This window comes from Diplotaxodon limnothrissa, linkage group LG12 (assembly GCF_057381915.1).
Source record: "Diplotaxodon limnothrissa isolate DT_005_m linkage group LG12, D_limnothrissa_male_GT1.1, whole genome shotgun sequence".
NCBI lineage: Eukaryota > Metazoa > Chordata > Actinopteri > Cichliformes > Cichlidae > Diplotaxodon > Diplotaxodon limnothrissa.
Genome location: NC_140607.1, coordinates 10889916 through 10916322, shown reverse-complemented (window position 1 = coordinate 10916322; position 26407 = coordinate 10889916). Strand labels below are relative to the sequence as shown.

Sequence of the window (26407 nt, the reverse complement as noted above, 5' to 3'; positions counted from 1 at the left end):
CAGGCCATTTACCATATTTAGATTCATTATCAGAAGAAAACCAGTTCATGTAATGACATGCAAAAGGACAATATACACACAGAAACTATACAAAATAAGCAGCTAGGGCAGCCATTTTATCTTTAGGTTTTTTAGCATTGCCACGACGTCCACGTCCACGTCCACGTCCTCCTCTTCTCCCACCCCCACCACGGTACATGGAATGCCGCATGGTGGCATGCTTGAGCTCCACCAAATCCTGAAACACTGGATCACAAAAAACACAGCCAGTGTGTTGGGTCTCACTGGCAGGAAGAGGAGTGCGAGTCTTGTTAAAGTCCACTGCAACTAGAGAGGCATCACAGACATCACAGCTCTCCTGAGCAACCTGAGAAAAAAGCATTAACAAAAATAAATAAATCAAGGAACTGGGGTACTGTTTCATACTTTCTTCGGTTTCAGTAATGCTATAGATCAAAGATGCTTGTATGGAAAAAACTGAAACAGTTTGACCTCTCTGTGAGGAGGTTACATGCTCTCTGTACTTACAATGGGCTTTCTCCCACAGACAAACAACATGGGTATTACGAAATGACGATTCTACCTTGGCATTAGGTGAGGATGCAACGGCAATAAAGAGTGTAAGTGCATAGAATGAAGTGCTGTATGAATATGTGAGAAAGGTTGAACGTTACTGTAGTATAGAGTGTGGTCAGTTTGAAAACATCTATACATGCCAGTCCATAATAGACAATAATAAAGTAAGACAATAGGTAGGTAAGACAATTTTCTTACCTGCACTTTGTGTGCATGTTCAAAGAAGTGCACCACCACATTGCATTTATTACAGGCCATCCTCCACTTTGGACCAGATGTGGGGTCCAACACTAAAACTCCACTATCACACTCCACACATTGTCCAATGCCCAACGAGTTGAGAGAGTGCTGACATGATGGATGGGTACATTCATTGCATCCCATACCTGAGAAAAGCAGACAGCGCCACAGTGTCAGAGGGGCCCATGAGACCAGAAAGCACAAAGAAACAGGGTCGCTTTTCCTAAGACAGTAGTGGGTGTATTGTATGTATTGTGTTGTGTGTATTGAGCTCCTTCAATTATTCATTCATTACACAGTCAACTTCAGTTCCAATGAAGGGATAACCAGCATGTAAATATCTTGTAGTTTCCTCACTTTCTCTCAGTCTCCCTTTGATTCTGTGGTTTCATTGGAGCATGCTAGAAGAGTTGACACACTGTCCTCAAACATGCCTAAAACATTGATTAACTATTTAACACAGCAATCTTACAGAGGCAGCTGTTGTTAAGACAGTGTTGGTACAATCTTAGAAATATCATATGTCTGAGATTTTAGGGCCAAGTACAATAACCTCAGTTTTATGTGACTTTAGAAGAAGAAAATTAGAGATCATACAGGTCTTTATGTCTTTAAGACAATCCTACAGTCTAATTGGTGAGTGTTATCTGGCTTCATGGATAGATAATATAAGTGTAATGTGCTTGAGTTCAGCTGAACCACCCCCAGACCCACCTCAAGAAGAGGACCAGGGCACAGTATGCTTAAATAGAACTAGGCAGTAATCCTACTACTATAGTACAGATCACCTAGTTTAAGTACTCTGGAATAGAGCAGGGCGATATGACCAAAAATATTTATCACAATATACATTTGAAAATTTGCGATAACGATATAATTGACACTAGACAAAATACTTTACAACTCCACAACTTTATTAGTGCAAAAAAACCCAAACAAACCATCAATGTATTTTCACTTAAACAAGCAGCTGCTTTTTATGTGCATTAAAGTTAAAGGCATTTTCAGTGGAAATTGGCCGACAAATCCTCAGCATAACCATATATAATATCCACAAAACTTAAAAAGAGGTTATACACACACAATCCGGTAGTATTATGTTGAAGCACAGTACGTATCACTCCGTGAGGCTCCTGACCACAGTAGCCGTAATACTCCTACAATCCATCAAGCGGTGTGGCTTCGTAGCTTAGCAAAGTCGTGCTAAAACATTTGACAGATTTTCGAGCGCCGTGTACCACATACAATCGTTTCGAGGTCAGTAAACACAACCAGAATTCATACATAAGGCACACGGGATTATAAGGGGCACTATTGATTTTCAGAAAAATCAAAGGATTGATTTTAAGTGTGCCGTATTTTCTAAAAAAAAAAAAACCCACGGGAATAACAACGGCCCGCTAGCATGCTCTACCAAAAATAGTGCTTTGTCGTGTATCTGACAAAAGCTTAACCATTTCCACACCACTGGAGTTGCAGCATTTTTACAAACCAATTCTGGTTCATCCGTTTCATTCAACGATCCGCTTTCGCCCTTCTCATTCTCTGTCACCGCCATGCTTTTCCCGCCATGTGCGTATGAAAACAAAGGTACTGCGCATGCGCGTTTTACCCATATTCTATTGCGATATTTCATTTCCTTATCGTTGCCCAACAGTATACAGGTATTACCGTGAACAGTATGATATGGCCCAGCCCTACTCTGGACCTCCATCTTCAAAAAGGTATTTCTGCGAAATGAAACACTCTTACAAACTACTTTCCGCTGCTCACAAGGGGCTGCCACAGCAGGTGGCTCTGCATGTTTTATTTGCCACATTTTTAACATGGATGCCCTTCCTAACACCCCCAGGATCGAACCGATAAGCTCTTGCATTTTTAGGTGAATGTGTAAATACCGTGAACAAAGGTTTAAAAAATACTATTAAAAAACTTTCAGAGCTCAGTTGATTTCAGCGCAAATGCAAGTGGAAGTATAATTGATAAGCAGAATCAATGGGCAAGCAGACTGAAATAATGGGAACCAGTTCTCTACAACATCTGGTTCTTAGTTCCCTAACCTTCACTGTGGCTCCCTGATGCCCCGTCTTTCTCGGCTTTTTTGACCATACCTGATTGACCATGCTAACCTTTTAGTGTTAAAAGAAAGAAGCAACTCTGTATTTTTGAATTGTTTAAAGTTGAGCATTGTCCATCTTGATTAAATGATTTTCAGGTTGAATGTAGCTCAGGTCAGGTCTTCCACTGATCGGAAGGATGGTGGTTTGATCCCTGGCTCCCCCAGTCTGCCTGCCAAATATCCTTGGACAAGATACTAACCCCAAGTTGCTCTCCGATGCTGCATGAATGTTACCTAGGAAGCACTTAATGTATAGAAGTATAGAAGTGCTTGTGTGAATAGGTGTATGTGGCATGTTGTATAAAGCTCTGTGAGTGCTCCAGGAGAGTAGAAAAGCGTTATATAAAAGAATCAGTCCAGTACCAGAAAATTATATTACGGATTAGTTTGATTCTTAGAGGGTTTCAAGGCTCATGCTAGTTAACTATAGTTGGTGGGCAGTGGTTAACATAACATTCCCATTCTGCCTTACCTTTCTTCATGTCCCTGAATGGCGGGTTGCTGAAGCAGTAGGGGCACAGGGGGTAGCTCTTTCCCCGCGCCCCTGAAGTCCAAAGCACAAGCTCAAAGTCATCCAGTGGACACCGGAGCTCCTTGTAAAGCTTGATGGCTCCATTCTGGGGAAGACTATAGGTCTCGTCACAGTGAGAGCAGTGGAGTCTGCTGGGCTTGGCCTGCATGCACATGTTTGCTTCATTTCATTTAAGAATCACTCACTGCCACTCATGGGCAGTTACACATTTTACCATAAAGTGGCTAAAGGCCACTTCAGATCAATATCATCACCAAGTCTGAAAACACACATCTATGTCTTCGCCGCTTCAAGCTATATTATATATATATAAAAAAAAAAAAAAAAACACCCAGCACGCCCCTGCGGGCGGTTTATCCTTCAAGCTCGGGTCCTCTACCAGAGGCCTGGGAGCTTGAGGGTCCTGCGCAGTATCTTAGCTGTTCCCAGGACTGCGCTCTTCTGGACAGAGATCTCCGATGTTATTCCCGGGATCTGCTGGAGCCACTCGCCTAGCTTGGGAGTCACCGCACCTAGTGCTCCTATTCATGTAGCCCCTTCCGCCGGGGTTACTTGCGTAGTAGCATTCCAACAACGCCCTGTTTTCGTCTCTTGCCCACCGATGCCTTCTTGTTCCAGTAGCCCACTTTTCGTCAGGGTGCCCTGGTTCCTCAACACCTGACGCGGACCTTGTTGATCCGGGCGACGTCCGAGCCGGCATGCCTTCATATTTATCTGTCTCGCTCATGTCTGCGGTAGGCTTGCTTAGCATAGGGGGTCTAGCCTTAGGACCCTTACTGGATACAGACGCCCCAGGCAGGAATCGAACTTGCGATCCTCATATATATATATATATATATATATATATGAGTCCTCTTCAGTCTTGTGTGGAACATACAGATCAAGTATTGAATGACTCTAGTGTGTAAGAAATAACACCATCAACACAAAGCAGCAGCCTCTGTGCAGTGCACAATGATAACATTGATCATACGTTTCAGTATAAAAGCTGCTTAACTGTTGTGCACCATGTTTACTGCCCTATGAAAAATAGAATTATACCAATGTGTCCTGATGTGTGTTTTTTCCCCCAACAGTAAAAGTAAAAGACACACTAAAGGCATTTTCTAAACTCCAAAGAAGACAAAAATACAAAAACCAAATTTTGTTCACTTGCTCGTTCCTGGAGAAAAAAAGCTAATGAAGACCACTGTGTTGGTACATTGCTCATATATCTCATATAGTGATAATTAGCAGAACTGCAGCTTCATGATTCATTCATGAACTTAAAAGTCCTTCCATCATCGGACAGAGATGGTAATAAAGGAAGCACATGAGCTTAATTCTCAAGGCCACAGTGAGTGGTCCACACAGGATAAATAAATGGTCATTTATTACTTTAAATGACAAAAGCACAGAGGGTAAACTCACGTGTCTAAATCCCAGCCATGTGGCTGTGATTTAGAATTGCAATGGTTAATTTCTTAGATGATTCAAAAATGCCACAATATATCAAAAAAGGCAGAATTTCCAAAGTCCTTGTCCTTAAACCCAGACAATAATATTTTAGGCTGTGAATCATGTTGAAAGAATTTGAACTGCAGAGAAATTTTTGCATTTTACATCTACAGATCTTGAGCACTATAGTGTTAGGATTTTCTTTTACAATCATGCTCCAACAGTCTTGATAATTCAATCTGTCTTCAAATGCTTCAGACGGGGTTTAGTGGCTTTGACTGCTCACCTGGATATACTTCATGAAGCGGTGGCATTTGCCACAGCGGGACAGCGGCTTACCAGTAGCAGCAATGGGAGAAAAGGAGACCTCCATCAACTCATCCATGTCTGGAAAAAATAACACACAAAGTCTGAGCTTCAGCTGCATACAAGAAACTGGAACCTGCAGTGTGCTTTAATAATATGTCTCCTCTGCATTCACAGGTCACATGTTTCTTGTTGATGTAAAACTGTAATTACAGCACTGTTACCCAGTCCCTGCCATGTTCGACCCATTTAGCAGAAACCAGCCTGTTTAAAGCTCTGAGATCTTTTCCATCTGACTTAAAACAGTTTTAATGGCACAGTTTTCTTACTCAAAGATTCAATGTGAGGTCACTAGCCACTTCACCATTTCCTCAGATTAGCAAACAACCTGTTCTGAGCCACAGCTACCAATAATAATCCCAATAATAATAATCAATAATCCCTTTAAGGAACTTGTGACACTGCGTTCCTGTGGTTTCACTGGACTTACTGGTAATGGAGTCAACAAAGTAGTGAAACTTCCTCTTGAAGATATCCAGGGCGTGCTGTAGGACCTGATGGTAGTTGGCCTTACCCTGCGCAATAAGGTTAAGCTGCTTTTCTACAGCACTGCGTATAGTGGGAAGCACCAGTTCTGCATCTGAGAAAAACACAATTAAATTTGCATTAATAATAATCTTGTATTTTATTAGCTCTATAAACCACTCTGTCTGGTCCTATATCCTGCAGGTATTTGGTTATATTCAAGTACCTGCATTAGTTGCCATAGCATCCAAAGATAAATCAGTTATGTTCCAGAAACCCTCCACTACTGACCAAGCACAAATTCATTACAAGAGTAAGAGAATACAAAGGTAACTTAAGCAAATGACCTATCTTGTAGTAGCCATGTACCAGGACTATGCCTAAGTTGGTTGGTTTCAGCTTGCGTCCACTCTCAACTGTCACATAGTTCCTCTGGCAGATGTTATTGATGTGGACTGGGATACTAGCATCAGTTCCTGGGGGGAGGACAAAGACCAACATCTATAAGACTGTTTTCAGAATTTACAGCCAAAGAACTGCTGTCATGCATTAAGTCCTCAAAGGTTGTCCTCAAAGATATAATAAACATGTGTAATGAGCAGAAAGATTAATGAATCATCCATGCAATAGAGATGACAGACTGGGTGACTGGCATCTGCAATCCGTTTCTGCCTTGCTTCCCAAATACCACACAATTAAAATATGACCAGACATGAAGTGATAACCCACAGCAGGTCCATTTCCTGGACACAGACCAGCTTTCCATCTAAGCGAACAGCTGAGTTTAAATTAAGCAATGTGCACAGGCAGCTTGTTGCTTCCATCCATCCATCCATCCATCCATCCATCTTCATCCGCTTTGTCCGGGGCCGGGTCGCGGGGGCAGCAGCCTAAGCAAAGAGGCCCAGACCTCCCTCTCCCCGGCCACCTCCTCCAGCTTGTCCGGGGGAATACCAAGGCGTTCCCAGGCCAGCCGAGAGATATAATCTCTCCAGCGTGTCCTGGGTCTGCCCCGGGGCCTCCTCCCGGTGGGACATGCCTGGAACACCTCACCCAGGAGGCGCCCAGGGGGCATCCTTGTCAGATGCCCGAACCACCTCAGCTGGCTCCTTTCGATGTGGAGCAGCAGCTGCTCTACTCTGAGCCCCTCCCGGATGGCCGAACTTCTCACCCTATCTCTAAGGGAGAGGCCAGCCACCCTTCGGAGGAAGCTCATTTCTGCCGCTTGTATCCGCAATCTCGTTCTTTCGGTCACTACCCACAGCTCGTGGCCATAGGTGAGGGTAGGGACGTAGATCGACCGGTAAATTGAGAGCTTCGCTTTTATACTCAGCTCCCTCTTCACCACGACGGACCGGTGCAGCGTCCGCATTACTGCAGCTGCAGCCCCAATCCGTCTGTCGATCTCCGGCTCCCTTCTCCCATCACTCGCGAACAAGACCCCGAGATACTTGAACTCCAGCTTGTTGCTTAAATTATTTAAAAAGTATTTAAGTATACCAATGCCATGTTTCTCCATGAGGGTGATGAGTTCAGCCTCAGTCAGGTAGTCTGGTGGGCTGGTTTGCTTTTCTATCAGCTTGATCTCATCTACTGAGAAAGTGTCTCCACGCTCACATACTGGTATGGACTCTTCCAGAGGGATGCCCTGCCATGGCATTACAGTCGTGTAACCTGAAAACAAAATGCACATTTAGCAAGGATTAGCTTGCTGCAGGCGTGGTAATTCTTTAATGTTCACAAATCTCTTCACTACGGGTGGGTGATATAAACGATATACGATAGAAACGATATAAATTTGGCCAACGATATCGGTACCGCGATAGCGCATGATGATGATGTCATCAAGCTGTTTTGGTCGGAAGCATCGCAGCTGTAGCAGCTGCGATGCTTCCGACCAAAACAGTAGTTGTAGCAACCACTATCATCTACAAATTATGCCGGGGGACAGTCATAGCAAAGAGATGAAGCACTTTTTGAAATATGGGGAAAGCTAAAAACTGTGCTTCCTCCACTTCCGTAACATTGATTCATTAATGTTGAATTCTCTCGCAGCTGTTTGACCTGCTCCCCTCAGGCAGGAGGCTCCGGTCCATTCGCACCAGAACCTCTCGCCACAAGAACAGTTTCTTCCCCTCTGCTGTTGGACACATGAACAATAACCACATGATTGTCCCCGCCACTAACATATGACCCTACGCTGTGTAACTGCATCATTTCATGTTTGGCACTGATCACCACCTGCACTCATGTATATATCTTTCTACGTAGCACTCATAATTCTTATTCTCATGTATATATCTCATGTATATCTCATGCACATATCTTTCTTTCTACATAGCACTTTAATTCTTATTGTCTGCACTGAAGCACCGCAGCAATTTCCTAATGTTGTAAACCTCAACATCTGGCAATAAACCCATTCTGATTTCTGATTTCTGATTCCCATATTGTTGCAGTATATTAATAACTAACCTTGTATTGTGGATAAATAATCTCAGTTGTTCTCCTGACTGAAGTTTGCCCCATGTATAGCATCCTGCTATGCGATTGCATTTGTCCCTGACCACCAGAATCCGTCACGTTAACATTTATTGAGTAGGAAAAAAAGTTAATAAATGTTAACGTGGGAAAAAAAGTTGGCGTTCATCCTCCAGCTTCACTGTGCTAATATTATGCTAATATAGCTGTGTCACTAGCAATCACGTAGCACAACATTATATACCAGGCAGTCCAACTTCAGTAACCCTGCAAACGCCCTTGCTGTTTAGTTTTCTGTCTTCATTTATGTCGGAAGTGGTAGCAGAGCTGTACGTTTTAACTAGTTTCAAAAGTCTCTCAGTCAGAACATGGTATGTTATGTTTAGCTGTAAACTAGCGAGCTAACTTCCTGTTAACTTCTAACTCCGTTAAATTTAATAAATTCTGTTTTCATGGATGCATGGATGTTAAACTTAATTGTTACACCTGGTAAAGCAGCAACGCTGATGATTTTATTAAAGATTAAAGAATTTAGACCGTGTTTAACTCTCAGTGTTCGTTTGACTTTGGGACCTGAAGAGACGGAGTTTTGGACCCAGATTACTCCGCGAAGCTCCTCACTACGGCAGCCGTAATGCTCTGACAATCCATCAAGCAATGCGGCTTACCAAAGTTGTACTAAAACATTTTTTAACAGATTTCTGCACGCCAAAATCGATTCGAGGTCAGTAAGCACAACCAGAATTCATACATAAGGCACACTCTCAATTTTTGAGAAAATTAAAGGATTTTAAGTGTGCCTTACAGTGTTGGTCAAGTTACTTGAAAAAAGTAATCAGTAACTAATTACTGATTACTTCCCCAAAAAGTAATCCCGTTACTTTACTGATTACTTATTTTCAAAAGTAATTAATTACTTAGTCACTTTTTAAAAACCCGATTTACAACCTGAATAGGTGATAAAGCGATAGATCTTTCAGCCCAATTCTACTTTTTCTGCATAATCCATCATACAAAATGTAATCAAATGGAAAAGTCTCTTTTTTTTAAACTTGTTTTTATCAGTTTTAATCTTTTAACTTTATGCATCAAGCGAAAAATTTAATTATATGCACCATTCTCTGACTTGAAGAAATTAGTTTAACATTTAAACCTATTTTCTGCACATTCCAGCACATAAAATAAATTTTTTTTGTCAAAGGAGCTTGCAAAGAAAAGCGTCTGGACTTCTTTAAGTTGCTTGAAGATGTTTCACCTCTCATCCGAGAAGCTTCTTCAGTTCTAAGGTCAAATGGTGGAGAGTCCCAGATATAAACCTAGTGGGAGTAACCCCCCCCACAGAGGGAGAAAAGGACCCCCTGATGATCCTCTAATCGCCTGAGCCAAGGTGTGAAACTGGGCGTGGGTCCCAATTAGAGATGGACCGATCCGATATTACGTATCGGTATCGGTCCGATACTGACCTAAATTACTGGATCGGATATCGGAGAAAAATAAAAAATGTAATCCGATCCATTAAATATCACGAAAGCACCTCACAAAACTTGCAACACGCTGTAACTCACCTCAGAACGTTAGCACGTCGGAGCAGTATGCATCACGTGATAGAGCGGCTGTGGCATGCGGGACCTGTCGGTGGTCTGGATAGCATTTGGAGCTTCGCTAGCAACCCGGCATTTCATCTCCGACAAAGTTATCCCCGAGAGAAGTAAAGCAAGTGTGTAAGTCCATCTCTGAATGTCTGTAAAGCATTCCTGCGTTAAGCTTAACGAGCGACTGCCTCTCGCTCTCCGGCTGCTACTTCAATCATGAAACTGCTTAATGATCAGCTGATCGGCTTTTCTGTCGCGACTCTTGTTTGTCTCTTGTTTGCTTTTGGCCCACTTTGCACCAGACAGAGGAAACCAGCGGCTAAACAACAGCAGCACGTTTAAGCTTGATCAGCTGTTGTTAGAATTTATTTATTATTACTTTCTACTCCAGGATCTTTTTCTACAGCTGACGCTGGTAACTGTGCAGGGGCGGATCTAGCAAAGTTTAGCCAGGGGGGCCGATAGGGCATTAACAGGGAAAAGGGGGCACAAAGACATACTTTTCTTTCTTATTCTCATTTAAAATGTCGAGCTTTTAATTATTTAATATTTATCTGAATCTTACACCCAAAGTTTTAATCTGATGTAAAATGTATAGAAGTCCATTATTGTATATAGTAACTGTTAAGTCTATAGTACTTTTTCCTTTGGGAAGGTACCATCTGTGCAGTCTGCAATTTTGTTGAAGAAAGATGTTGAATCTATTTAATATTTCTTGAAAAAGAATTGATTTCTGTGTATTTTTTTTCACACTGCATCAAATTAAGGTTGATTACGTCGATTAAGCATCATGAGGTGGAGCGTGAGGGGTGGTTCCCTATTTTTTATTTATTTATTTTTGTTGTTGCTGGGAGTTGGAACCCTATTAGTTAGGTTGCTTAATATTTATGCTAAGTACTCTTTAAAATACCAGAATAGGGAGGATGGTGTAGGTTTAAGTTTATTAGATTGATCAGTATTGCTGAACTATGAATTTTTTTTTTTGCATACAGGTATAACAGAATAGCTTTGGTGTAGTTGTTGTTTTAAACTTGAGTATGAACTTATACAAAATGCAGCAAGATATTTAAAAAACAGTTTTGTTGATTAAAAAAACACTATATCGGATTCATATCGGTATCGGCAGATATCCAAATTTATGATATCGGTATCGGACATAAAAAAGTGGTATTGTGCCATCTCTAGTCCCAATCAGCCAGAGTTTCGGGTGAGCTCATTGTGAAACCTGGCCCCATCTTATCATGCGAATTCCTGAGGTCAGCTGGCCCAGGATGTGAGTGGGCGTTAAGGCGTCTGGGAAGGGATCTCAAAACTGGATTATAGATGGCAGAGAGTTGGTGTCGTAAACCCCCGCCTCTGTTCAAAGATGGTCGCTCACAGTGGACATAGATGGCTTCTTTCACTCCTCTTTCAAACCATCTGTCCTCTCTGTCCAAAATGTGAACATTGGCATCCTCGAAAGAGGATTTTAGCTTCTCGCAACTTAAAGAAGTCCAGACGCTTTTCTTTGCAAGCTCCTTTGACTACGATGACCTGGATGACTGAGAACCTTCACAGACAACATTTTTTTGTGTTTACACTTTCAAATAGATGCAAGTAAAACACAGCAGAAAATAAATAAAATCAAAGACTCAGCGGTCCTTTTGCTCTATTTTCACCTGTAAAGCAGGAGTGGGGTTGGCGGAGGTTTGCCCTGGTGCAGGTGTGCCGCAGTGGTCAGTTGAAGAATCCGCGAGTTTCTCTGTGAATTTCCCATTACGTCGTTGCACACTCGGTGCTTGTTTAGGGGTTTTTTTTGCTGTAAAAAGAAGTTTTCTTCCCACGCACAATGGACGCAAATGTTTTTGTCACTTTTTATGGAATCAAACTCAAAATAAGGTCAGTACTTCCACGCTTTAAATGCTGCATGCTCATACTCTCTCCCGCACTCGATATATTATCCATTGTTGATCTGCACACAGCTGTTGTCACGAACGTCGCACTCGCTTACGTCATTGTCATGAGACATTCTCGCAAAAAAATAAATAAAAAAAATCACGGTTTAAGTAACGCAGTGTTCCTACAGGGAAGTAACGGTAATCTAATTACCGTTTTTGCAATAGTAATCCCTTACTTTACTCGTTACTTGAAAAAAGTAATCAGATTACAGTAACGTGTTACGTGTTACTGCCCATCTCTGGTGCCTTAAAGTGTGGAAAATACGTTATACAGAAGAAAAGAATATATCGCGATATATATCGTTACCGCACATGCTTCAAATTATACCGCGATATGGATTTTAGGCCATATTGCCAGCCCTACTCTGCACTGAAGATCTAAGCCATAATCTGATTGTTATACAAGTCAGAGGAGTAGACAAATAGATCCTTTCTTAATGTAAAGATCTATTAAGGTTTGATCTTCCCAAGACATGTTTAAAGGAAGTGTACACAACATTAACAAAAAACATTTCTGCAGGATTCTTGTCACTCATCATATCAGCAAAGCGACTAGACTATGGGGGAACAAAGTACTGCTCTGCAAAAAGAACACTCAAGCCTGAGATGCATAGACTCATGTAAATTTTTCTTCCACATGACTGCACGTTTAAATGATAAAAATTTTGTTGGAAGAAAGGGAAATACTGTTGCAGTTTGGGCCTGTTTTCCTGCATCTGGGTAAGAAGTATGGGTGAGACTATGTTTAATGAAGCAGTAAATTCTTAATCAAGCAGCTCTAAAGCACAATGTCAGGCCATCGTTCACGGACTCAGAAAGCTGATTAAGGACTCACTGCTGACATTATTTGCAGCTGTATTCTAAAATAGTTATGAAGAACCACAAAATATAGACAGGTGTCAAATCCTAAAAACTCCATCTGAATAGTGCCACCATGTGGTCTGTATCTTGTCTACACCAAAAGGGCATACAATCACAGAGTCTGGCTATAAGCAAAGTTTATGATGTCATAAGGCACCTTTGACAGCTACATAGTCACAAGCAATTACTCCATACACTAAGCAAACAATGATGTTAATACAATGCAATGGTTTACTGCAGGTAAGTACTGCAAAATTCTGCAAAACAATCATCTATGTTTACCTGGTGATATAAGGGTTCTTCCACTACATGAGAAAGCCTCTGTGCCAATGCTGAACTCTATAGTGGTTTGTAGGTACTTGCAGTCTTGACTTACAGTGGCAATAAAATGCCGGGTAATGTACTCATATAGCCGCCAGCCATCACTTCCTGTGGGAAGAAAAGAACACATTTGGGTATACATAGTTATTGATGTACTATTCTAATATTCTACAGTGTAATAACTTCACACTGTTAGATGTTGGGTTATTCAATTTCAAATACTTTTTAGAACAGTGTGTCTTGTGCCATATTAGCACAGTAATGTATTGACAGAGCAGTGCAATTAAAACAAGTGACCAGAGTAGTATACACAGTAGTGAAGCAGCATGATCAGTCTAGCAGCATGTAACATAAAAATGAATCAGATACGATATGAAATATGACCATGAAAGTTCTGTGACAAGAATACAATATAAGGTCCTGTTTCAGTCACTTATGGATACTGTGAGGGGAGTGGGGGCACATTCTGATTTAGGACCAGAGGACAGAAGCTACTAGAGTCTCGTGATTTTTGCCCCCATGGTGCGGAACCTTCTGCCTCATTGCAGAAGTTGAAACAGTTTGTTACTGGGATGGGACGAGTCCTTTAATATACCTGTTTCAGTACCACATGGAAGCTCCTGTCAAGCATCATGGTGGCTAAGATGAAAAGGCACATGGCTCAGTACGTGAGTAGGACACAGAAAGGAAACACCAGAGGGGCAAAACACCAGCTCCTGGTAGAAAGAGCAGTTGCCTGAGACTGTAAGACCAGACTGACCAACCTGTGCACTACCTGGATTGACTACAAGAAAGCCTATGACTCAGTGCCTTCCACATGGATCTTGGAATGCCTAGAAATATACAAGATCAACAGGACCCTAAGATTCATCAGCGATTCAACAGGGACAACTTCAAATCAATAGCACAAGTCACCACCAAGTCCGGGATGTACCAAGGAGGTGCCTTGTCCCCACTGTTGTTCTGCATAACCTTGAACCCCCTCAGCCAGATCATTAACAAGACTGGCTTCTTCTGTCTGCCACGCTGGGGCCTGTCCTTCAATAATGGTTTCTCTTATTGCTCCCCTTCATTCTTGGGTTTCTGCTGTCTGTGGTATTCACCAAGCACATGATCAGCTGTGACCATTGTCAATAAGACAATGTGTCATTCACACCTGGCATCGATGGAGGCATTCATGGAGAGGAGGTGACTAATGAACGAAGAGGAGCAAGAAGTGAAACCATTATCGACGGACAGGCCCCTGCATGGTATGTACCACTGGCAGACAGAAGAAGTGGCTGATATTGAAAAATCCTACTGACACCTGGAGAAAGCTAAACTGAAACACAGAGGCACTAATGGTGGCAGCACAGTACACAATACAGCACAACTTAAAAGTGAAGCACGAAGTCGATAGAGGCTGGGGTCTACCACAGCAAGCAAGATGCCAGGTGCAGGCTGTGCAAAGATGCCTCTGAGACAATCACATAACAGCAGGGTCTAATATGCTAGCAGGTAGGGAATAGTGTGTATGTATATATTGAAAATAAAAATTCCTGTTTAATTAATTAATTTTTTAAAGGATAGCTGACCCACTTTCAGGACATTTTTTCACACAGTTATTGATTTTACTATGCCTGTTGCTCATTTTTGTTGAATATTTGTAACATCTAATCTTAATAGTAACAGTTTGTAAAAAGAACTGAGTTCATCTTATTGGTGCTACCATCTACCAGTTAGTCATGCAGTGGCCCTGTGGGAAAATTAATTGCCCACCCCTGTGCTAGAGAGAATTTAAGAGTTCAAGTTAAATGGACTGATTCTTACATATAGCACTCCCCCAGAGCATTCAAAGCCATTTTTATACAACATTTCACCCACTCAAACAAGCACTTTCTTCTACTCTTTAAGTGCTTTCTATCAAAACATGCACACATTCATACTCTGTCAGATGCATCAGAGAGCAACTTGGGGCATGCAGACTGGGTCAAACCACCAAACTTAAGATTAGCAAGTGATCTGCTCTATCAACTGAACTACAGCCAACTGTGTGAAGTTTTCAACTACTATCATTTGTGAGATTTTAGAGCACCTAATGCTTCTAAATGATGACAAGCTTTGTGCACAGGTTGCTTTTGAAATCTGTTGACTCGCCTCAATAAAAATGCCCAAACCATCATTAATTTGTGACAAATTGCTTTTTTAAACCAAATTCACAAATTCCACAACAAAGGATATTTTTTATTTTAACTATAATAATATTTTAACTATAATAACCATCAGACATCCTAACATGTTATATATAGGGCTTTGAATATTCAAACTCTTTATTAACCTAACATTTCCTAGATTGACTAACAGAAAATATGTCTACAATATTGCTCATTGCTCCTTGAAGGCATGCCCTATATAAATAGAGGTGTATCATAAAAAGAGGTGATATTGTTCAGTTATTTGCCTGTATTGCTCACCTAGTTCTGCTTCCGTGGCAGCACACATGGGAGTAATAGGTGGATGATCTCCAGCATCAGTGCCCTTCCTGGGTTGGTTTATTCCAGTTGAAAGCAGAGCTTTTACCTGATGAAAAATTAAAAAAACCTTTTATCATTTTCAATCACATTAATTTCTAAGTGGCTCTTTCTTTGTACTACTGTAGGATTGCCTTGATGTGACTGTTGTTGCGATTTGGGGTTGTGTGAATAGAATTGAATTGAACTGAATTGAATGAATCACTTTATGTATACACATATGAGCAGCCTTGAATGAATGTACTCACCTCTTCTACCCAGAAGGGGTTGTTGGTCTGCTGCTTCAGTGTTCCCTTCAGGTCGAAGTTTGCTGGGTAGTGGGTCGTCTCGGTACGTGGGTAGCTGATGTAGCCCTGTGTATATAGGCGCTCAGCAATCTGCATAGTATGCTGGGGACCCATGCCTGAAACATAATATCACATCCTTTATCACATCCTTTTTCTCTTTAATTCTTTCACATTTTTTCTTCCAGCAGACAGAGTACACCGATGAGGAAGGCTGGATGTGATTGGCTGCAAACTGGACACACTTGAAACTATGGCATAGAGGCTGTCACTAAACAAACTCTTATCCATCTATGTATAACCCAGATCACCATCTGCACCATTTATGGACAGGCAGTGGAGCATCTTCTCTAACAGACTCATTCACCTGTGCTGCCACAAGGGCACACCCAGCAGTCTTTCATGCCACATATAATAAGTACAAAGAAATACATCATCTAACAGAGAAATGCATTGAGATATCTTATATCACATAAGTAATGGGTGTGATGGTCAAACTCATTAAACATTAAAACAATAGAAAACCTGAGTCCATTCCTGTGAATATAAATTCCATTCAAAAGACTTTTTATGATAAGTTTAGATATAAGGTAAGAATAGAACAGAAGATACTCTCCAGTAAGTGACTGTTCCTCTCGATCGCAAAGGATAAAGTGTAAGGTGGGTTTTCCAGTACATGACCCTTACCTTTCATTGAAACAATATTAAAAGTACAAGGATCAAATATAAAGACAGTATCATTTTATTTTTGCAAACATAATAATCAAAGATCAGAACAACTGTCAGTGTTATAGCAGCCATATTCACAACCCGAATTCCGAAGAAGTTGGGACGCTGTGTAAAGCGGCGATTGGCAATAACAGTTTTATTTATAAAGCACATTTGATTACAATTTAACTCACGGTGCGTAACACAGTAGCTAAAAATAGTGGATACCCCTCAGCCTCCTAGTAGATACACCAAGGATATCCTATTCCGATCACTCAAAATACTTTACACTACACCACATATCCATAAAACACATCCTGCATCAACACATGTATCAATTTAGAATCACCAGGGAACCAAACGTGTTCAATTATATTTGAGTCAGTTTCATCTAATCAAGCTTAACATTCTTAGTTCAAACTTCATAAAGATTAAACAAACCAAAACAAGAAAAAAAAAACTATTGTTTTTCCTATCCATGACTCATGAAAAACCACAAACCCATCCCCTCAGTGTATTTGTATGCTCAGGAGAAATGACAGCTCATGAAAAAGTAAATATAAATAGCTGTAAATGTAAATATACATATGTAAATACCTAAGGCAGAACTAGCCACTCTCAACATCTCCACTGTGTTTAAGGCTTGAGGCCTCTGCTTGGTCTTCTCCTTCTTACTCACCAACTCCACCTGTGAGAGAGAGCAGACACCTGCTTAAGCAAGCTGACCTAAATTTATTATAATTCAGATTGACTGGAAAATGTTTTATAAAGCAGACGTTTGTCTTTGTAGTTAATTTAATATTTGGTGAAACAGGAAACGGAATAATAATCATGACCTTCATAATGTCAGACAGCACATGTACAATAAAAAAATATTATCTACAAACCACAAAGTCTGGTTTTTGCACTCACCTGCGCATCCCTGGATGTTTTCGCCAGGTTGACAAACATTTGACCCACCTCTCTGTCAAAGACCCTAACTCTGTTCCAGTCCAGTGTCAGTGGACTCTCCTTTCCTTTAAAAACCTGAACAAAGCACATCATTTCTGTCAATACCGCACAGCAGAAAGGAATCTTTGACAGTGTGGCAGGAAACTGAGGTCATGGTTTACCTTTGCCTGGATGACCCAGTAAGTCTCTGGTTTAAAGGACTGGATCTTGTCATGGCGTTCCACACAGAAGCCAAGTGTTGGGGTCTGGCACGGACCAAAGGAGATTAACGAAGAGTCTAGATTGCCATATTTCCCTTGAAAATACTTTGTTTGGAACCTGAAAATTAGTTTAGTCAAGAAAAAAACCTTAAATGAACAGTATAAATATCTTTGATCAGCTGTAATCAACCATGTTTTCAAAGATTCTGGAATTTCATAAACCTCTGACCAGATGAACTAAGCTTTGGATGGAGGTGAAATCACACAAAAACAGTGCTCTGTGGCATTTTGAGTTTGGGACCCCCTTTTTTTTTTTTTTTTTAAATTAGTGCAGTTTGAAAGTGTGGTATTTAACTAACCTTCCTCTTCTGCTTGATTAATCACACAATTCTGAGCTTACGTGAGAAATCAAAGTCAAAGTCAAAGTAAACTTTATTGTCATCTCTGCTACATACAGTACAGTATATAGAGAGATGAGACAATAAGGCTCCAGTATCACCAGGGTATTTATTTGAATTGTAATTTTGAAACCTTCTACATCAGTAGACAGCTGTGTGTGGGTGAAGAGAGCAGTGTACCGGGTGAAGGCACAGCCAATACGCAGATCCAGCTCTTGCCGTGCATCTACTGACAGAGCTTCATTGTGATTGGGCTCTCCAAGGCGGTTCATAGCATTCCAGATGTCAGTGTCAGTAATGGAGCTGAATTTGGCACGGTAAACACTCCTGGCACTTCCCTTATTCATCACTGGCTGAATGGCATCCAGCACCTTGAAGAGAATTACAGGTGAGGCAGAACACAGAAACAAACAGCACAAAAAGATCAAGAACACGAACAGGACAAAACTAGAAAGAGCACACAAAATTAAATGACAGCAGCTTGAGCATGTACCAGGTCACTAAAGGATGACTGTAGGCCATCTGATACAGCTACAACTATAAGTTTTATCAAAAAGTTTGAAAGCCTTATGTTAATAGAGAGTACTAATAAGAAACAGATGTGGTGACCAGCATTACCTCGAAACATATGTTCTCTCCTTCTTTGTCACAGTCCAACCACAAAACCACACAGTCACTGCCTCTGGCTTCAACCTGACATGATACCACAAACTTACGGTTAACAATGCAGTGCAGTGAAAACATATTTGCACCCTCCCAAATTTGTTAGTATGCTGTGCAACTGTGACACGTTTCAAATCTTCAAAAGAATTATATTAGAAAGAGAAAACCTGAAATAAATACAAAGTGCAGTTTTAAAATGATGATTTCATTTATTAAGGGAACAAAATCTATCAAATATACCTGGCCCCTTTGTTGATAGTGAATTAAATGTGATTAACTACATTTTGGAAAGCTGAGTTTAATTTGATTAGCCAGATAGCCTGATTAGTGCCAGATCTACTGAATCAAGAGATCTTTTAAATAAAACCAAGTAGGCTAAAAGATCTCAAAAAGCAACACATAATGGGTTTTTTTGTATTGTGGCACCCAGAAACAAAGTCATTTCTCAGGCTCTGGGACTCAAGTGAACCACGGTGAGAGCTATTATCCACACATAGAAAAAAACCTACAACTGAACTCCAACTCCAAAACTTCAAAAGTATTGCTCAGTTGGGTTATTCCGCAGGACAATGATCCAAAACCATTCAAGGCACTTTACATTAGGGAAAGACACTACATCAAGATCGATAACATAATAATACACCAGCAAGTCTACATCTGAACAGCTAAAAAAAAAAAAAGCCAAATAGGTTTTGGAGTGACTAATCAAAGTCCAGACTCTAATCTGATTAAAATAAGAAATCACATAACAACTAGTACCGATGTATTGTAAAGCCAATTAATGGGTCAACCTACCTGAAGAAACTTGACCATATTGAGTTTAGGGTTGGCCTCCTTCTTTTCAGTAGGAGCTTTACTAAAGAGTTCTGCAGGGTCTACTTTGTCCCAGTTGTTATATTTCCCTGGAAAATAAAGAAAAAGTGCAACATCCTTCACATTCACTACACTATTGCTGTGGACCGATATCAGCCATACAGTTCATATCACTTGATCACTGCAGTGTACTACAATACAATGACTGACACTTTTTTTTTTTATACAATGGTGCTTCACAGAAAATAACCCCTTCATCATCTGACACCAATAAGTTGTGGCGTTTTGAACTGTATTATTTTATAAAACTGTCCCTAATAATCTGTTTTAATTACTCCTCCCATGTAAAATTAGGAGGTGAAAAAAAAAAACAGTGAAAATTTAGATCAAGGCTGAGCAAGACCTAACATGGAGGATACCCACCAATAAAATCGAGACTCATCACATGCCCACAAACAGAAGTCATCTTAAAGTGTACAGTTTGGCCCTGGAAAATGCCGGTGTATTCGTGCACTGAGCATGCGCCATTGAGCCCCTTGCGACTTGTACAGTTTCCTAAAGAAAAAGGAGAGCAAATTAGGCATGAAAAAGGCTACACGGTTATCTTATTATAATTACAAACAGATAAGGTCATTCAAAACATTTCAATGTTCATGTTAAAAAACCAGAAGCCTTAATACAAATTTAACAGCTCAAACAGCAGATGAATTTTAATTGACAGGTCAACACTTACACCTTCATTTTGCTGCTCCTTTTATGGAGATCCCATCTCATCCTATCTCTAGCATCCTCCTCTGTCACACCAACTCTCTGCATGTCCTCCACGACCCTGCATTCCGTTTTCTTCTATGGGCTTGGAGAGTTTGGAGGTATGGTCTTCACTCCAGACTGTATAGGAATTTCAAGACCATACCTCCAAACTCTCCAAGATCTTGTCCACCTGCTCCCTACTCTCACTACAGATCACAACGTGTTTGCAAACATCACAGTCCACGGACACTTCTGTCTGAGCTCATCTGTCAGTCTGTCCATCATCACTGCAAACAAGAAGTGGCTCAGAGCACTTCTCTGATGTAATCACCAATCTGCCCTCATGCATATCTTGCACCACCCTAACCACCCTCTTGACATCCTGATGTATTAGTTTGGGGTCTTTATGGTGTAAGGTCTACCTTACAACATAAAGTGCCTTGAGGTGACTGTTGTTGTGACTGGGTGCTGTATAAATAAAACTGAACTGAATTAATAAATGACTTGTTTTGCTTTTTTTTTTTTCTACTGAGCATTTTACATTTAGAAATCAATTTAAAAATGAACTTCTGAATCACGGTCAAAAACTTTACAGAAAAGTTACTTCACTTTTTTGTTCTCTCATACTGTAGTCTAATTGCTGATGAGTCATAGAAGCAGCCATTAGCACGAGGCCAAAGTGGTCGTGAGCAAGCGTCCTCTCCCTGCTTACATGAAATTTCTGGTACAGGCTGATGTCCTTATGAATAAAATGACTCTCTCAAGGCTGAATTATAATGACTATTATGACAGTAACTAATATATTCCCCACCCCCTACACAGACACAGCTACCCCAGCCTCTTTGAGGTGAACAACCCAATCAACAATGCACACAAGCAGAAATCCAGCCAAGAACAGGGCACATATATAGAGGTAGGTCCAGAAACAGTTCACAGATCGACTCCAAGCCAAAGAACAGAGTGACCACCAAAGAAAGGCAAAGAAGCTCCACTGCACCTAACTCCAGCCAAACAGTCAAGCCATGGAACAGCTCCAGGTAAGTATGCTGCCTTTTTGGTTTTTAGTAATGCCGACTGACATACAGCAACGTTAAACTCAGATGGGCTTTAAGGAACACACTAGTAGATTTATGGATGTTTTCACATCTTTCAACTCTATTTAATTCAATCTGCAGGTTAGTAAAATTAAACAACATTCATTTTCTATTAGAGCTGGATATCGTCACAGATTTCTATAACTGAATTGATTTGATTTTGACTCAGACAGTCAGAAATATTATAATTCTTATTACTTATCAGTACATATCCATATTTTTATATATGTATAAAAACAAAGCTGACAATTGTAAGACTTTAGAGGTGCAAGCATCACAGCAGATGCCTTTTTATCAAAGTGACTGAGGATAAAACACAGAAAAAAATAAAGTAGATTTTCTTGGCCTGGCTTTTATAGCAGATAACCCTTAAAAAGATTTTGCAGTAGTTAAAAAACTGAAGAAAACCACAAGTCAGTATATGAACATTACCCAATGCTGCTGAAGTGAAAATCAGAGCAAAGTTACAGAGGTTTTATAAGAGAAATAGCCAAGTGTTTTGCAATCTAAGCATATTTTGTAAAAGCTTAAATTTCTTTGGTATTGAACCGCAGAAATTAGGCTCTCTTATCGGAGGTTGGTTTGGGAAAAAAAAATAAAAAATGGCGGGTGACAGCGTGCAATCAACAGTATACTGGTGCGTAAAAAGCAAGCAAATAATGCAGAAAACAGAGATTATTGATGGTAAACTGGTCTCTTGAGCACACTGTGAGAGAGCAGTGAAAATGTTTTTCAAACATGAAGCGTACTTTTGCTCTTCTTTTGCTGCTGGTTCAAACTGGCAGCTTCTGAATGTGTGAGATGTCAGCTTTCAGCACCCCACTGCATGTCCGCAGACATGAATGAGCTGTGCTTTGTGTTTACATCTGTTTACCTGCTCTCAATTGCTGTTTTAGCCGTTTGGTGGTTGTTGAAATAGTTTTGTGAGGTTTAACCTGAGATTCTGGCGTTTCTGGCAAAATACATTTATATTTAAAAATCGATATTGCATTATTCAAACTAAAATCGATTTGAATTAGAAAATCAATTTTTAAAATCCCACCCCTATTTTCTACATACTTACTTTATTAGACATCTATAGCGGTGTTCAAATATCTGCATATCCTGACTGCACAAGTTAAGTGTATGAATCTATTACAAAAAGAAAAACATTTGTATGCTGAACCCACTACAACATTTCTGTGAGTCCATTTTTTAAAGACCAGTACAGGAATGTTATTCACCTGACTGGCAATATCTACCAGTAGCTCAGAATAAGTAATTTGTACAATAGGAAGAGGTTATGCCAGATTTCCTAATATAATAGTAATTAAAAGCTGGGTCTCTGATAATGTAGGGAGTGTTGTTCAAGTAAAGTAAGTCAGTAAAAAAGAAAAGAGCAACCCTGTAACATCGCTGTATGTGATCAATCTTGAGAGCCAGACAATGTAAGAGAGAGAACCACAACAACCCACCATGAACAGGCACAGTGAAGTGGTGGTGAGGAAATCTTTTAACAGGCAGGAGTTTAACAACTCCTGGCAGAACCAGGCTCAGTGTGGGACCCATTTACCTTCTGTGGACAAATTAGATAAAGGACCCAGTCACACCTGATGAACTGAACAGGGTGACCTTATCTACTTCAAACCAACTTCCAAAATTATGTCAAGGCAAAAGTAGCGCTGCGTGTTTTTTAACTTAGAGGTGACAGAATATTTGACACCTGTATAATATTTTTCCTTAAGAAATATGAGCGTGGCTTCCGCTAAAATCTTTAATAATTGTAAGAAGCCAAAACTTACAAAGTAGGACAGGAAGTCTAAAGTCAAAAACTATCCCATCATAGGAGACCAGTATTACATTTGCCACCTTTAGAAGGTATAGAAACCTTGGTGATGTGTCTGGGTTCACCGATAAGAAACTCATCAATCCATCAAAACATAAACTCGCTGACTGTGTGTTCAGCAGCTGCGTGTCTTTCTGCTGTGTCTGCTGGCCCTTCATCAGTGCGTGGCCCTGTCACTGAGCAGCCAGTGTGTGGACGAATCTTTCTGCACGTACAGCCTGCAGGACTACCACAGCCAGCTGGTCAACCTGCCCACCCGCATCAACGAGCGCAGCATTGCGACCTGGAGCTACGTGTAAGTGCTGGAACCTGCAACGCAAACTCTTATGCTGATTCTGCTTGGCTGAGAGAATGTTGAATGGGATGGGTCTATCCAGCAGTGTTAAGTCTAGTACTAAGAAAAAGCATCTCTCCATATTGGAACTTTACAAATTAGCAGAAAAAGCTGCGGGAGTCCTTCATTAAAGCACAAACTTTGCGAAGAAAAGCAACTTTTTGTTTCTCTGTTTGTTTTACACAGAGAAAAATCTCCAGTATGTCTGCAGAAGTTGAGGCTTTCGTAACATTTTTCAGATCGAAAGTGAAATAATACAAACTATTGTATTAATTAAATATCTTAATTTTTATAATTAAAATATATATTTTTTAAAAACTCCACACTTTTCACAAGCCAATGAGCCATTACACTCTGAGCCATGAGCTGAGTGAGGGTTGTTAGGTTAGACAGCAATTAATATTAATAAAAATGTCTACACCACCATAACATCTGTTTTCAGCAGCACAACAACATTCCTCCAATTAACATCGGAAAGCCTTCCAAGAAGACAGAGTAAAGGTAGATTTCTTATGCCTTAGTATATTGTATATTTTATTTTATTTGACTTTGACCTTTGTCTGTACTTGAGACTATTTACATATTTTTACATTTAAGATTATGGTTTCTTAAAAAAAAAATGGAAACCAATGAGTAGTTCATTCTTAAAGACCTGTGTTTTTTTCTAATTTGAATATTTATTAATGCTCATTAATAACAAAAAAAAGTTATTCTTATGTGATTAATCAATGGAATAATCGATAGATTACTCGAATATCCGATAGCTGCAGCCCTACAAATTAGAGCTCTGGATCTTTAAACTCGATCCATTTAATAATAAAACTCACTGGCTCACAGCCTAATACGGGAGACGTGGACATCCCTCTTGTTTGTTGCAGATCAAGGTGTAACTAGAGAATGCATTTCCTGAAGAAAATGCAGTGTGAATGCTGACAGCTGAATGGTTTGAGCTGAAATGTAATAATTGCTGAATATTTAGTTTAAAAAATCTTGAATGAGCTGAAATACATTGAATCATTCACCTGAAAGCAAAAGTGCAAAACTGTTGAAAGCTGAAGTTCACACAGAAGTTGTTTCAAAGTTGGAAAGTACCTGAACGTCTTTAAAGTTAAATTAGAAAAAGCTGATTAATGACAAAAGAAAATTTAGCATCAGAAAACTTCTGAATGAATAATGAAGTCCGGTATTCCTTAAATCACTAGAAGAGTGGAATTACGTATTTTAAATGTCTAAACTCAAGAATAACAAATGAAAAAAAAAAAAAAGCTGCAAAAAAGCTGTTGCATGCGTATGTCTGTGAGTCTGAGTTACTGATGCTCAATGGGGAAACAAAGACATTAGACAAGGTTAAAAAACTTAACACCTTCCTACTCTTCCAGGGATGCTGATGCTATTTTCTGGAGAACTGATTGGCCAGTAGGTGGTGATTTCTAATCTGGAATTTAACCTGCTCCAGAGCAGGTTAGATTCACAGCATGAGTTACCATGGTGAATTACCTCAGTAAGAAGTGAACCACCTTTGTAGTACAGAAAATCCAGATAAGCCCAAATCCAGATTCACAGTATAGGCCTACTCTTCATCTCTCACCAGGGAAAACATCGACTTGAACCGGGTGCCTCAGGTCATCCATGAGGCCAGCTGCCACACCGGCCACTCCTGCAGGGGACTCGACAGTGAATTTGGTTTAGAGACCATCCCCGTATCCCTGAGGATGCCAGTCCTCAAAAAGAACCCCAGCTGCTTCCCCTCAGCCAGCTACTCTCTGGAGTTTGAGCTCATCACTGTGGCATGTATATGTGCCATCTCCAGACACAGCTGAACACAACAGAGCATGCTATGGTCAACTTGGGCCACTGGAAAACTTCACCAACATCCACTGTTTAGACAAAGTATAGTTTTCACATCAATTTTACTGAGAAATAGCCCATTTCACTCATTGTGCTTGTTTTCCAGAAGACACTGAAAAGGTTATCAGTTATTACACACCTGTTAACAGCTCATTAAAGCAATCTGAGACACTTTATATTATACGGTGTCAATTCTGTGTCCATGTGTAGTGTTTTGACAGCCTTGTTATCACAACACTTTTGTTTAATTCGAGATCCAGTCTAAGAGTGTCTAAAAAAAGAGAGTACTGCTTTAACTATTGTATATAATATATCATTTAGCAGTACAGGCAAACACAGGAAACAAACCAACAAGTCCAACACTGGAATCATCATTTGGATTACTCTAATTAAGACAAGCAGGCCAGCCAGGCTTATATATGCTGAGTGCCCAGATTTAAAAAATCCTTGTATTCTGAAAAAACAAAGAAAGAAACAACAAAAACAAAACAAAAACCAATCAAACGCCAAAAAGTCAGCCGATCAAAGCTAATCAATTTCATTTCGGCTCCACCATACTTCCACTGCGTGCTGATCGACACAGCTTTTACTCTGTACCCACCTTTAGAAAGGATTTTGGCAATGGCCTGAGCCAAGGACGGCTTCTCCGCTACCATCAGCACACTTCTCATGATGAGCAGTTTCCCTCAGCTGTCGCTTACTGTCCCAATCTTGTCAAAAGGAAACACTGACCGGCTAACAGGCTGTGTGAGAAACTACTGCAGTGGCCATGGCGCGTTCTACCATACGAGATCTACTTCCGGGTGAACATCATGGCCTTTGCCTCCCATTTAATTAGTTTTAATGATTTGATTTTCTTTATCGTCTTCTCTGCTATTATTATTATTATTATTATTATTATTATTATTATTATTATTATTAAAAATTGGTAGTGACAAATAAGGTGACAAATTAAATACAGACTCGTAGCTCAGCTAACTCAACAAAACTAACAAAAATATATGCGTGAGGAGCGTAACATAATTTGAAAAGAAGCTTACCAAATGGACAAACCCAAAAATCTGAAAGAAAATTTTTATTTTCAGGTAACGCTGTCGTTTTC

The 26407-nt window shown here is 40.2% G+C and overlaps 2 protein-coding genes across 2 annotated transcripts; one reads left to right on the top strand and one right to left on the bottom strand.

Moving 5' to 3' along the window:
- Positions 1–85: 85 nt before the first annotated feature.
- On the bottom strand, positions 86–26076 carry top3b (DNA topoisomerase III beta). The gene is made up of 18 exons (XM_085367937.1): positions 25907–26076; positions 19878–20009; positions 19437–19543; positions 18597–18671; positions 18159–18349; positions 17542–17698; positions 17342–17455; positions 17027–17117; positions 15686–15840; positions 15381–15486; positions 12889–13035; positions 7236–7409; positions 6083–6211; positions 5701–5850; positions 5191–5291; positions 3408–3609; positions 775–962; positions 86–367 (listed from the first exon to the last, which is right to left on the bottom strand). Exons 1-18 carry the CDS (start codon positions 25974–25976, stop codon positions 86–88), a joined length of 2571 nt encoding a protein of 856 aa, XP_085224063.1. The 5' UTR covers positions 25977–26076.
- On the top strand, positions 22754–25330 carry LOC146620894 (uncharacterized). The gene is made up of 3 exons (XM_085367669.1): positions 22754–22835; positions 23238–23418; positions 25049–25330. The coding sequence occupies exons 1-3, from the start codon at positions 22754–22756 to the stop codon at positions 25275–25277; spliced, it is 492 nt and encodes a 163-aa protein (XP_085223795.1). The 3' UTR covers positions 25278–25330.
- Positions 26077–26407: the final 331 nt, after the last annotated feature.